At 34.0% G+C, this 14422-nt stretch overlaps 2 protein-coding genes and 1 pseudogene across 7 annotated transcripts; all 3 read left to right on the forward strand.

The window, feature by feature from the left end:
- Positions 1–2311: 2311 nt before the first annotated feature.
- LOC11413146 (eukaryotic peptide chain release factor subunit 1-2) lies at positions 2312–2779 on the forward strand. Its single transcript, XM_003620274.1, has one exon. It carries the CDS (start codon positions 2312–2314, stop codon positions 2777–2779), a length of 468 nt encoding a protein of 155 aa, XP_003620322.1.
- Positions 2780–3827: 1048 nt separating this feature from the next.
- Positions 3828–12422, forward strand: LOC25497356 (TMV resistance protein N). 6 transcript variants are annotated; one of them, XR_005642266.1, is made up of 5 exons: positions 3828–4410; positions 9065–10690; positions 10789–10882; positions 11263–11445; positions 12286–12422. XR_005642266.1 is itself a non-coding variant. In XM_039827197.1 (3 exons), the coding sequence occupies exons 1-3, from the start codon at positions 4399–4401 to the stop codon at positions 7235–7237; spliced, it is 1461 nt and encodes a 486-aa protein (XP_039683131.1). In that variant the 5' UTR covers positions 3828–4398; the 3' UTR covers positions 7238–7837. The 6 variants fall into 6 exon arrangements, 2 of the variants coding, with proteins under 2 accessions (XP_039683131.1, XP_039683132.1); XR_005642269.1 differs by having other exon boundaries at positions 10789–10847; XR_005642265.1 differs by having other exon boundaries at positions 9065–10673.
- On the forward strand, positions 11468–14123 carry LOC25497357 (eukaryotic peptide chain release factor subunit 1-3-like; annotated as a pseudogene).
- The last annotated feature ends 299 nt before the right edge of the window (positions 14124–14422 follow it).

Below are 14422 nucleotides of genomic sequence, written 5' to 3' on the forward strand. Positions count from 1 at the left end.
GCATTATAGTTGCTATCTAGCAACACTTTATAGCACCGGCATTTTTGATGGAAGACATGTCCGGTGGTTACCGATACCAACACATGCAATTACATTCAATTAGTTCTTTACATAAGTGCGATGTGTGTCACTGTGTCGATACTTCAATACATAAACAATCAATTATTAAAATGTACTATTGTGTTTCTATGTTGCTGATTTAAATATTAGGGTTTTTTGCTGTGGTTAATTTAATCAACTGATTTATTTGTTTCGTGTCTAGTTTAAGTGTTTAAGTGAGAATTTGTGAATTGAGCTGGAATTTCCTGTTTCTGAGGAGTTTTTGGTGGAAAAAGGCTAGAATAGTTGGGAACGCTTTACCTGTATTTTCCTGTGATGTATGGTCAAAATAAAACAAATTGAAAATTGAATCTTGCATGCTGTATTTTTCTGTTGCTTTTTTCATTGGAGTCAATGTATCTTATGGAGAGGAGAATGGATTTAATCAGGCTATTGAACTATCAGAGAACATTCTTTATAGTTCATAAATAATCTAGTATATATTTTATGATCTATAAAGAATGTTCTCTGATAATGTGAAGTTAAAAGAACTTAATTGTATAATTTAGAGAAAGCTACAGTTTATTACTCTTCTATGATAAACTTGAATTATATCACCAGTTTCTTACGTTAAAATTTACACCACCTTTCTTACAATATTTGTACCAAAAAAATGTATCACGAGTTAATTACAATTTTGTTTTTGACAAATATATGTGTCACAGTTTAGTCAATTTAATAGAGCGTTACGTGGACTGCCCAATCCAATGTCCCATTTGCGAAGATGATATGCATGCTTTCTTTGACTTCCCGGTAGCCTGTGATTGTTGGAATGCTTCTGGCCTCTCTTCAGTTCATCATTGCCGCGGCCTGAAGTATATGGAAGGCAAGACATGAAAGCTCTTTTAGAGTAAGTAAAATTGTGTAGATAAGATAGTTGAGGAGGCGAACTTGTCCTCTTGGAATTGGTTGAGTATTAAATCGAATAACCTTGATTATAACATATCACAATGGTGCCTGAATCCAATGGCTTGCCTTAGTCTGTCGCGACAAGATTTGCCTTGTGTTGATCTTAAAATCAAGGCTAGCGCTGCAAGTTTTGGCGTTGCAGGTGGGCAGGGTTCTATGGAGGGGCGGGACGGATCTTAAGCTAGAAATAGGTAGCAGATTTTGTAGTTCTTGTCTTGGTGAACCTGGGAGTAAAGCCTGATGCTATTGGACAAGAGTTGCATCTTTAAGAGAATTTAGGGGATAATAAAGAGAATTTAACTATCACCTATAGAGATAAAAAAGTTATTCTCCTGCATATGCCATCAAAATATATATTCTCGGTTTGAACATTATTTTCTTGGAATCAAATCTCTCTCAATTACAAGTGCTCCAAATATCAGCTAGGGCACGTGCCTCTTCAATCTCTCATTCTTCATGTCCACTCATCGGTACTTTTAATGATTCTGCAATTTCTTTATTGTCATTGTCGATCATATTCATATAATTATATATATTATATATATTTATATATTTGTGTGTTTCCCCATGCTTGCTTTGTAATTCTGCAACGATAAATATGAATTTTTGCGATTTCGTTATTTATTTTATCATTATTATCATAATCGTCATAATGATTTTGTATCTGTGTTGTGATGCTTTTGACTTCACATGCTAATGTTTGTGTATGTATTGCATTAATTAGTGTATCATGGAACAACAGTGATTTGTTTAAATTCGCGTTATTGCTGCACTTTATGGCACCGACACTTTTGGTGAAAGATATGTCCGGCGGTTACCGATACCAAAAGATGCAATTGCATTCAATTAATTCTTTTGTTTTTCTTCCAAATTTACATAAGTGCGACACGTGTAAGTGTTGTATCGGATATCCTTATTAATATGTCCTATTGTGTTTCTAAGTTGCTGATTTAAATATTAGGGTTTTTTTGCTGTGGATTGAGCTGGAATTTCCTGTTTTGTTCCAGGCCGACATAATACTGACATATGTGATTGCATTCAATTTATTCATTTTCTCAATTTTTTACCGTGTCAATGTGTGTTAGTGTCATGTCTAGTGTTCATGTCTTTGTCATTGTTTCATAGGATGAAAGTGATATGTCAGTAGGATGATTTGCAATAAGAGTGTAGTTTCTTTTATAGGATATATGTTTTTCACAATGCATCAAGTTTTAAGTTTTTCACATCTCATCTATGCGGATATATAGCTTATTTGTTGTTCTTATTTCTTTCAAGGTTATTGGTCTATCATTGTTGTTCAAAGATGGCTGATACTCATCATGCTGATAAGCTCATGGAATCTGATGACATGTTTGGATTTATCGTCATGGATGGTGAAGGCACTCTATTTGGGACCTTGAGTGGTAATACAAGACAGGTGCTTTACATGTATCGTTTGTTTCCTCCAAAGAAACATGGAAGAGGAGGGGAGCCAGCACTACGGTTTTCCCGTGCTCACTTCTTAAAGCATATTAACCATGGGAGGAAGACTGATGAGCTTGCAAGCATGCTTTATATCGATCCTAATACCCGACAGCCTAATGTTTGTGGATTAATACTTGCTGGTTCTGTTGAATACAAAACTAGACAGTTAGTTGATATAATTGATCCCCTTCTTAAGGAAAAAATAGTTAATGTTGTCGATGTATCTTATGGAGAGGAGAATGGATTAAATCAGGCCATTGAATTATCTTCTGGAATTCTGTCCAAACCAAAGTTTGCTAAGGAGTAGGGACAATAGCTTGTGCTTGGAAAATTAGTGTTATTAAAAGTAGTTCGACATGTTTTTAACATGGAAAATGCTATTTATAGTTAAGGATATGCCTTGCGAATTTTTCGGACACAGTTAAAAAGTTTTAATTGCATGATTTATTTGTTCACTCCCTATTTTACAGCAATACAACGAATTATGATCGACTGCTCTTTATTCTTGAAGAATTCGTGATGCTCTTTTTCTAGATATATATCACTGCTTTTTAACATTCTTACTTTTTAGTTTGAAAGAATGGCTCTGATTCACTATTTATATGTCTAGATATTTTGATGTTTGTTTTGATTGCTTAGAGGCTACAAGCCTTTTTAGTGCAAGCCTCATGGAATATTACAACAAATTTTTTTTTTGTTGAAAAAATTAAAATTTATTGATCACATAGAAGCATTAGTGCTACTGCTAACTGTTGATAGCTAAACCAATATATACAATATGCATATCACATATTTACATATTTATCACATATGAGTTGTGTTATTCACATTAACTTATGTCCTCGTGATCTTAACTTAGTTGGTAAGGACAATGCATAATATATGAAAGGTCCGGAGTTCAAACCCCGGCCACCGAAAAAAAAAAATTCACCTTAACTTATACCTCTAATAATTGGTTTCAAAAAAGGAAAAAAAAAAAAAAACTTATACCTCTACTAGGAGAAATGAACGCGTTCTCTAAAAAACTTATACATCTTTTTACCAAATTTATTTATATATTGCTCAAATTCCAAATTGGCGTTCTCACTTTTTGCGACGGAAAGTTTTGGTAAACAAATAATAATAGATAAAAACAAATTTAGTGGTTAACGCACTTTCTTAATGTATATTAGGTGTTGAATCTAATTAAACATTTACTGCATATATATTTTATTTCATTAGTCTAACCTTTCTTCATTTCACAGTTCACATGGCTTCGGTCACATGACTATATTTAATTAGTTTTATTATTTTCTTAATTCATGTAATGTAAATTATGGTATTTCGAATCCTTCATAAATGTACCAACCCAACACTTTCATCACATCATCCATGCTCAATACAGATTAACCTTTCCACCATTGTTTTGTTCAAAAAAACCTTTCCTCTCTTCTCATTCATGGCTGGATCACCATCCTCATCATCCATCACGAATGATGGCTACGAATACGATGTTTTCCTCAGCTTTAGAGGCTTTGAAACACGTCGTGATTTTACAGGAAATATTTGGAATGCTTTGCATAATAGGGGGATCCGCACCTTCAGGGACGACTTGGAGATTTACAAAGGGAACAATATCGAAAAATCACTTTACGAAGCTATTGAAAAATCAAAGGCGGCCATAATTGTTCTCTCTCCGAGTTATGCAACTTCGTCCTTTTGTTTAGACGAACTTTGTCATATCCTTAAATGCATACATGGAAGGGGACGATTTGTTTGGCCAATCTTTTATGACGTTGACCCTTCAATTGTGAGATGGTCAGAAGAAGGAACGTATGGAGAAGCAATGGCTGAACATAAAGCGAGCAATTGGTATAGCGAAGATAAGTTGCAGGAATGGAAGAATGCTTTGAATCAATTGGCTAATTTCTCTGGTACCGTTTACAAATGGAAGACAGGGTATGTATATTCTTATATTTTGTTTGTTTATGCTGCTGTTAATTTGCTTTTGTCTAATTTCTATAATTTGAGATATAATAAATCACTTATTTTGATTAGAATATGGAGAAAAAAGATGAAGAGGGATGATTTCCAATGAAAAGTTATCCAAAACCTAAAAAATGGAAGAGGAAATCCAAAAGGAAAAAAAACTAGAGTTGACTTGTTTTGTGTGTCAAACAAGGTTTTGCAAGTCGAGAGTTTACCTCAACTCGAGAGCTCGTACGAGTTTACCTAAATTAAAATTATATAAAATTTCTTATATGCAAGACATATATAAGCTAATATAATATTGTAAATAGGTCAATAGTGAAAAATATGACTTAATTTCAAAGACAAATTACATCAAACTAACATAAATCCATAATAAAATATTATGCTCAACTTAGCATCAAAATACAAAAATTAACGCACAAAATCATAAGTCTCTAAGTTTAAGTCATTCATAAAACCATCCAAAAAAGCAAGTTTCACAAGTTCCTAAAGTTGTTAATAAAACTATCTAAAAAATAAACTAGTTAATTTCTTCAAAAGGACAACAAACACTACCACAACAACCCTAACCGGTGTCGCAATAAACGGCGTTGAAATATGAATTTCCACCGTCGAAATCACAACCCTAACTGGTATATATGTGCTCCCCTGTTCATGGTTTGAGAACTCAGAGAAGAAACGAAAAAAAAAAGTTTCATTTCAGAAACGTGTTACTGTAATGATAACCATTTAGTAAACGTTTCAATTTTTGGACTTGTAGAAAAGGAATTTGGTTTTGAAAAAAAATGGACCTAAAAAAAGGGCCAATTTTCATTTTTTTTTAGATGTAAACTCGTAAAACTTGGTAAACTCGGTCGAGTTTACCGAGTGTTAACTCGGCCAAACCTTCCGATTTTACCAGAAATCGAGTTTACCTCAGAGTTAACACGATTTTGGTACCTAAACATGTAAACTCGGAGAGTTAACACTCGATTTACGGAACAGTGGTGTCAAATACACAGTTAATTATATTTAATAGATGATTATTAAAAAAACACACACACATATATATAATGGATTAGGTTATTAGACATATTTTATATTTGAACACTGTTTTTTGACACATAAGGATTAGGTTATTAGACATATTTTATATTTGAACATTGTTTTTTGACAATAACGTTGTTAATTTTTATTTTCTTGGGCAAGCATGGATCTGAATACATGTTTATTAATAAGATTGTTAGAGACGTCTCAAGAGTGATCCAACCTTTTTCCTTATCTATTCCTGATTACATAGTTGGGTTGGAGGACCAAATACAAGATGTATTACGGCTTTTGAATGTTGGGTCTGTTGATAAAGTCTATATGGTCGGAATCCACGGAACTGGTGGAATAGGGAAAACAACTCTTTCTCTTGCAGTTTATAATTCAATTGTCGATCAATTTGATGGTTCTTGTTATCTTGAAGATGTAAGAGGAAATAAAGAGAAACATGGGTTGATACATCTCCAAAATATCCTTCTTTCTAAAATATTTGGAGAAAATAAAATTGCGGTAACAAGCGTTAACGAGGGAATTAAAGAACTTCGAGTTAGGCTCAAACAGAAGAAGGTTCTTTTGCTTCTTGACAATGTTGACAAGTTGGATCAATTACGCGCTATTGTTGGAGAACCCGAATGGTTTGGTAATGGAAGTAGAGTTATCATCACGACCCGTGACACACAAGTGCTAAAAAGTCATGGGGTTGAAAAAACACATGAAGTGAAACTGTTGTTGAGGGATGAAGCTTACGATTTTCTTAGATGGAAAACTTTTGGAACTAACGAAGTTAGTCCAAGCTTTGAAGATGTTTTCAATCGTGCTTTAAACTATACAAGTCGCCTTCCATTAGCTATTGAAATAATCGGTTCTCACTTATTTTCAAAAAAAACAACAGAACAATGGATATCTGCGCTAGATCGGTACGAAAAGATTCCTAAGCAAGAGATCTTTGAGATTCTTAAAGTGAGCTTCGATGATTTGGTCCAAGAAGAGAAAGATGTTTTTCTTGACATAGCTTGTTTTTTCAAAGGAGAACAATTGGAAGATGTCGAAATAATACTTCATGCTCATTATGGTGACGAAAAGAAAGATCACATCAATGTGTTAATTGAAAAATCTCTCATAAAGATAAGCCAGCCTAATTTTTTGACATTACATGATCTGATAGAAGATATGGGAAAAGAAATTGTCAGACTAGAATCACCAGATCAGCCTGGAGAACGCAGTAGATTATGGTCTGCTAAAGACATAGCTGAAGTTTTAGAAGAAAATACGGTGAGTAAATATAATATGAATGATTGAACTTTTCATCTTTAACCTTGATTTAGACCTCTTCATTAATGCTCATATTACTAATTTTTCCTTTATAATTTGTAATGTTATTTAAACTTATACATGTAATTTGATTCATTTCTGCTCTTTTTGTTAACAGGGAACAAGTAAAATTGGAATGATGATGTGTTCGGATTCCGATGAAGACATTGTAGTAAATTGGGATGGAGAGGCATTTAAGAATATGACAAAGCTTAGAACACTTTTTATTCAAAGTGTTTATTTTTCTGAAAGTCCAAAGCATCTTCCAAATAGTTTAAGAGTACTGCGCTTGTGGGAATATCCATCAGAAGAGTGTTTACCGGTTGATTTTTACCCGAGGCAACTCACATTATGCAAATTGAACTTTACATTTAATCGTCCACAGGAAGTCTTTTTCAAGAAGGCAAGTGTGATGAATTTATATCCCCCGTCTTATATTTATATTAGAAAATGCTAAACTGTACCCTAACCCCTAAGGGCACAAGATAAGAATCTTAACAATGGTTCACTACAAGAATAGTTACCTTTTGCCAGGGATTTTGACAAGGGTTTGAAGCCCCTGGCAAATTTGTCAGGGAAAATGCCAAGGACAACCGCTGGCAAAAAACACTGGGGTTTGCCCCTCGTTTATTTTAAAAAATCCCTGGGTTTTTATTGGCGCCAGAACTGAATTTGAAAAAGGGAAGGAATCAATTGCATGTCAGGAAAAAACCGAGGGAAATTACCAAGGAAAGCCCCTCGGATGTGCAAAAAGTGAGAGAATCCCTGCTTTGTTCCTGCTGAGTTGACTGAAGCCTGCAAAAGTTGTGCAGTGCAGGCCTGCCAGGGGCTAAACCCCTCGGTTTTTGCAGGAAATCCCTGGCTTTTTTATGGCTGTTCTGCAACCTAGCTATGCTAGGATTTGACCAACAAAGCGAGGGGCTTGTCCCTCACATAGGCCCTGGCTTTTTTCCATCCCTATATAAGCCATGCACCGGTCTCTTAGCAGCCTAAAAAACACTTAGAAAAATTTCTTCTTTCTTCTCATAAAACACAGCCCCTTCACACAACACATTCATCAAAGTTCATATATTTGGTAAAAATTTCTTCATTTGTTACATGTTTTTTTCATGATATTAATTTTGATTACTTATTAATGTTATTTATTTTGTATGTTATTCATGCTGTTTTTTTTTTCTTTTTTTGTGATAAAAAGAAATATATGCATGTTGTAGTTGTAGTTGCATTGTAGTAGAATTTTTTTAAAAAAATATGGTCAAACACTAATTGCTTATAATAAATCTGTTTTATTTTTCATGATATTAATTTTTATTACTTATTAATGTTATTTATTTTGTATGTTATTCATGCTGTTTTTTTTTTTTTTTTGTGATAAAAAGAAATATATGCATGTTGTAGTTGTAGTTGCATTGTAGCAGAATTTTTTTAAAAAAATATGGTCAAACACTAATTGCTTATAATAAATCAGTTTTATTTTTAAATTAAAACTTTGTTAAAATCTGTTTTTTTAATAAATTAAAATCTATTATTATATTTTATCAATTTATAAAATAAAACAATATAATATAATAATGCATATTGTTTAAAAAAGAGGGACTCAAAAATAGTATAGTACAAAAAAATTAAAGTTGTTTATTGATCAAAAACAACTTTAAAAAAAAAAACAATTTTTAAATTAATTTAAATACATTTTATTAATTAATAAAAAATTCATTTTAATAAATAAAATATTTTAAAAAAAAAATAGCATGGACGTTTGCCAGGGGTTAAACCCCTCGCATATCCCTGATTTTTTTCAGGTCAGACTTTCTTCACATCAGTCACTTCAGCGCAGGCAGCGCAGGCGCAGTCAGAGTTGCAGAAAATTTGCAGACAAAAGTGAGGGAATTTGTCAGGGTTTATGCCAAGGTTTAAGTCACGTGTTATGCCAGGGGTTCTGCCCCTCGTTTTTCTCCCAGGGGTGTAGCCCCTGGCAAAAGGTTTGCGATGAGCGCTTTTGCCACTGCTTCCGCCCCTGGCTTTTTCCCTCACAAACGTCCCTTTTGCCAGGGATTCTGTCCTTTTGACAGGGATTTTGCCCCTGGCAAAAGGTAATGTTTCCTGTAGTGTTAAGTATCTAACTAAATGGGATGTTTTTGTCCTATAGAATTACCACCCACTTTTCGTTTACTTATTTCGTAACAAAATGACATGTTTGTGTTCTTACAATTCTCCAATACGTTGTTGAATAATTAATTAAGATCACTTGCTCACTCATTTATTTGTTTTTTGTTTTGTTTTGCAGTACTTTAAGAATATGAGGATGTTACAGTTTCACTTTTGTGATTCTTTGAGATCGATACCTGATGTGTCAGGTCTCCAAAATTTAGAAGATTTTTCATGTTTGAGGTGTAATGATTTAATTACATTTGATGACTCCATTGGGTTGCTCGGTAAGCTTAAAATTTTGAGTGTCGTCAGTTGTCCAAAGATCGAAACTATTCCACCTCTCAAGTTAGTTTCATTGGAGGAACTCTATCTTTCAGAATTACATAGCATTATGAGTCTTTCTCCCATGTTGGACGAGTCATTGGATAAACTTAAAATTTTGAAGGTCAACTGCTGTCGTTCTATCAATTATATTCCACCTCTCAAATTACCTTCATTGGAGGAACTATATCTTTCAATATTATGGGGCATTAAGAGTCTTTCTCCCATGTTGGATGAGTCATTGAATAAACTTAAAATTTTGAAGGTTGACAACTGTATACATCTCATGTATATTCCACCTCTCAAATTACCTTCATTGGAGGAACTCAATCTTAAAGCTTTATTCAATATTGAGAGTCTTTCTCCCATGTTGAATGAGTCATTGGATAAACTTAAAATTTTGAAGGTCTTAGGTTGTCGTCATCTCAAATATATTCCACCTCTCAAATTACCTTCATTGGAGGAACTCAATCTTCAAGGTTTATCCCGTATTGAGAGTCTTTCTCCCATGTTGAATGAGACATTGGATAAACTTAAAATTTTGACGGTCTTGGGTTGTCGTTGTCTCAAATATATTCCACCTCTCAAATTACCTTCATTGGAGGAACTCTATCTTATAGAATTATGGAGCATTAAGAGCCTTCCTCCCATGTTGGATGAGTCATTGGATAAACTTAAAATTTTGAGGTTCATTTATTGTCAAGAGATCGAAACGGTTCCACCTCTCAAATTAGCTTCATTGGAGGAACTATATCTTTCAGGATTAAATAGCATTAAGAGTCTTTCTCCCATGTTGGATGAGACATTGAATAAACTTAAAATTTTGAGTGTCTTCGGTTGTCGAAAGATCGAAACTATTCCACCTCTCAAATATGATTCATTAGAGGAACTCTATCTTTCAGATTTAGATAGCATTAAGAGTCTTTCTCCCATGTTGGATGAGTCATTGGATAAACTTAAAATTTTGCGTGTCCTCGATTGCCCAAAGATCGAAACTATTCCATCTCTCAAATTAGCTTCATTGGAGGAACTCTGTCTTTCAGAATTACATAGCATTAAGAGTCTTTCTCCCATGCTGGATGAGTCATTGGATAAGCTGAAAGTCTTGAATATTCAAGGTTGCTATGAGCTGTGGAGTTTTCCACGTGTCATGTTGCCTTCATTGGAAGAACTCGATCTTTCATATTGTGAATATCTGGAGACTTTTCCACCTATGGTGAGTGGGTCAATGGCTAAACTTAAAATATTGAGACTTAAAGATTGTAAAAAGCTCAGGAAAATTCCAGCTATCAACGTGGATTCCCTAGATGAATTCGATCATTCAGGATGTGAGAGTCTCGAGTTTTCCACCTCTGACTGATGGAAGATATTAATGCAGTTTACTCCGCTTCATTCTGTCAACTCAAGACCACTCCCATTACTAGGTAAGCTCTTTGAAAAGGTAATTATGAACCTTTTTTTTTCTTTTCTAAGATTTGTATTTGGTTTGATTGTTTTCTCGTAGATAACTAATCCTTTCTAGCTGTCACCACTCTGCAGAAGAAGTGAAAACATGTTGAGTTTTTGGAGAAGTTTGTGCCGGACTGGATCTGAAAAAGGTTCGATTCTACAGGAGATATACTATATCATGCAGGTCTCTTTTACTGTCAATTAGATCTTATGCATTTTTTAAAGGTTTAAATGTTGATTTTTATGTATTTTGCCTCAATCACGATTTTGATCCTCCTATTTTTATATCTATGATTTTAATCATATAACTTTTAAGATGAATGACTCTTTTTCTACTTGTGCATTTTGATGATATGATAAGTGAGATGTTGATCTGACAGTGTCTTGATGGATTCTTAATTTTTTTTTTGGTTATATAAAAACTAATTTTCATTTCATCAAAACATACACTAATTTATGATTAACTAATTTTCATTACAATGTATACTGCTTCTTGATTTTTGTGAGTCAATGCTAACAGTTTTTGTTGTTTTTGCTGCATCGTTGTTAATTTTATCTCTATAGAATGGATCGAAAAGCATGTGATGAATCAGTGAAAATGCTTCAGATTTCAAGTGTGAGAAGATTTTTCAAGAAGTTGATAAATCAATTGCATGTCCCACTCAAGTGTGATAAGAAGACTGAACCATTATTTGCAAAATAATCTTTTCAAAATATTTGCAACAAAGTTGAAGTTCTTGCTAAGAGGTAATTGTTTTGTTTTCAAATTCCCCCAAATTTACTTATTTATATATGGATACTAACCATTTTAAGGTTGTATTTTGATACTTTCCCTTTAATCAAAATAATCTTTATATGTTGACATCAGTAATCTTTAATCTTTATTTATATACAAAGTATGGACACGTTACACTGACATGTTGACCCCGGTAATTATTTGAAAAAATGTGCCGGCATCGAACAGTAGACACACCTTCGATCATAAGTGTTGGTGCTAAAAATATGAATGTGTATGTAAGCGTGTCAAACTTGTCAAATAGGGCATTTAGCGGCACTATACGGTAGTAGAGTTTCACAAACCACTATTCTTATGTGGTATGCGTTTTAGTACAAAGTGTTGTCAAATAGAGGCTAATGCTATAGGCACCGTAGCGTATCCAAATTTGATAAAACTGCTATTTTCTGAGAACCTTGGTTGACTTCACTGATGTGCGCACCATATGCAGTTAAATTTTAGACTATTGCAAGATGATCCTTTTTTTTTTTTTATCAGAATTGAGTTTCCAAATTAGAAGAGTGACAGAGAGAACAAGAATAAATCTTGTTAGTTTCATTTCTACAAAAATACCTTCTACTATATTTTTACAATAATATTGTTCCTACTGGGTAGTGGAGTATTATAATGAGATGTATCTATTTTTTAATTAATAATTAAATATTTTTTTACAAAATTAATAATTTAAATATTGTTATAAAAAGATAAAATCTATACTATTTATAAAGAAAGTAGACTGTTTTGGGCTGACATTTTCTCATTCCAATTATACCCTTAAGCAAATTTGACCATGCTATTTCGTCTTCGCACAGAGAAGCATCATAACTATGTGAGGAAGACTGCTGAGCTTGCAATCCAGTTTTATATCAATCCTGCTACCAGCCAGCCTAATGTTTCTGGATTAATTCTTGCTGTTCTGCTGATTTCAAAACTGAGCTTAGCAAGTCAGATATGTTTGATCCCCTTCTTCAAGCAAAAATAGTTAATGTTGTCGATGTATCTTATGGAGGGGAGAATGGGTTCAATGAGGCTATTAAACTATCATCTGAAATTCTATCTAATGTAAAGTTTATTCAGGAGACACGTTTGATTGAAAAATACTTTATGGAAATTAATCAGAATACGGGGAAGCACGTCGTTGGCGTTGATGATACTCTACAAGATCTTGATGCTGGAGCTGTTGAGACACTTATTGTATGGGAAAATCTGGATATGACTAGGTATGTTCTAAAAAATAGTACTACTGGTGAAGTTGTCATTAAGCACTTCAACAAGGAGCAGGAAGCCAATGAGAGCAATTTTAGAGATCCTGAAAGCGCGGCTGATTATGAGGTTCAGGAAAAGCAGTCTCTGTTGGAGTGGTTTGCAAATGAATACAAACAGTTTGGTTGCACTCTCGTGATTGTTACCGATGAATCACAAGAAGGTTCACTGTTTTGCAAAGGTTTGGGTGGGATAGGTGGGATCTTGCGTTACCAGCTTGATATGAAAACATTTGACGAGTTTTCTGATGATGGAGATGTGTCTGACGACAAATAGGAATCAATGAAATGCTCCCTATTACTGGTGCAGGAAAGGGAGGCCAAAATACCTGCACCAGTATGGGAGGTGGCTGCACGTGCTGCTGTTGCTCCTCCTCTTCCTCCCCGTCTGCCTGCGGTGTTGCATGGAAAGTTTGATTGCAAAACGAGGTTCAAATTTTATGTCCTTTCCTGCATCATTTTTAGCATATATATTTCTGTTATACGCGATGTCTATTTGTTTTTTCAGAAATAGGTTTCAAAAATATTGTTTGTATTTATTTTCAACTGCTTTGCCCCAAAATATTGTTTGTATTTATTTGGCAAGAAAATGTGTCGCGGAAGCTTTTCATGTTCTTATGAGTGATGCTGAAGATTGTTTGAACTGAAAATTTCATGCCACAGTACAGCCTCTATATAAGCCGAGGTTTTTCTCTTCCACGATGCCCATCTTTCTTCAGTTGGTCTCAAGATCTGATTCATCATCGTCCAGGTAGATGTAATGTGCTCTCTCAATACAAAAACCATCTTTCTGCGTATGTTATTTCTTTTATTCAGTGGCCAATTTCTTCTAATTTGTCGTTGGCCATGTGTGTCCAGTACTTGGTAGTTAGCATTCATTTCAACTTTTAATTTGTTGTTGATATTTTTCCTTTTTGTTTTGGAATGTGTGATGATAATAGTACTGTTATTACACAATCTACATATCAACCCTGTCATTGGCTGTTCTTTTGTCTAGCATGTTCATTTATTACCAGGTTGGCACAGCCTATCAAGACCTATATTGTCCCCTAGGAGATTTAACAATAATGCACATGCATTGCCGGGGTTTAATTCGAACTCATGATCTTTGGTTAAACTTGATCTAGTTTCAAACAAGTTTTCCAGTAGAGCAGTGTTGGTCATTCTTGCTTAACAAATACCAAGATTAAGAGATTATACAATTTATAACTAATGTAATAGCGGAAGCAGGAAAACCAAAATCTTGAAGAGTAAGTGGAAGTAAATTCCAACTAATTCTATCAGACTTTCTCAAAGTCAATTTTAATTCTATGCATATGGATGACAATTTCCTGAGCTATTATAACATTATCAGATATACTTTTTTTTTTTTTTACCAACAAAAACTCATATCATCATTTCATTCATCACACAATTTGGAATGCAAGATGGAATCAAATCAAAGACTTGGTGACGAGCTTGTAATATTGACACCCTAGCGAAACTATGAGTGACAACATTCGCTTGTCTCCTAAAAAATTGTGGATAGCTTTGTATCAACTAGACTGAATGTTACATGTTTGGAGATAATATTCCAATTTTTACACAAACTTCTGTCTTGAGTTAATTCAGAGACAAACAAATGAGGTTGTCTGTAGTCTTGGCAAGGCGGCCGCATCTCCAGCTAGTTTCCAAGTTCTAATTGATA

This window comes from Medicago truncatula, chromosome 6, assembly GCF_003473485.1.
Source record: "Medicago truncatula cultivar Jemalong A17 chromosome 6, MtrunA17r5.0-ANR, whole genome shotgun sequence".
In the NCBI taxonomy this organism is placed as follows: Eukaryota; Viridiplantae; Streptophyta; class Magnoliopsida; order Fabales; family Fabaceae; genus Medicago; species Medicago truncatula.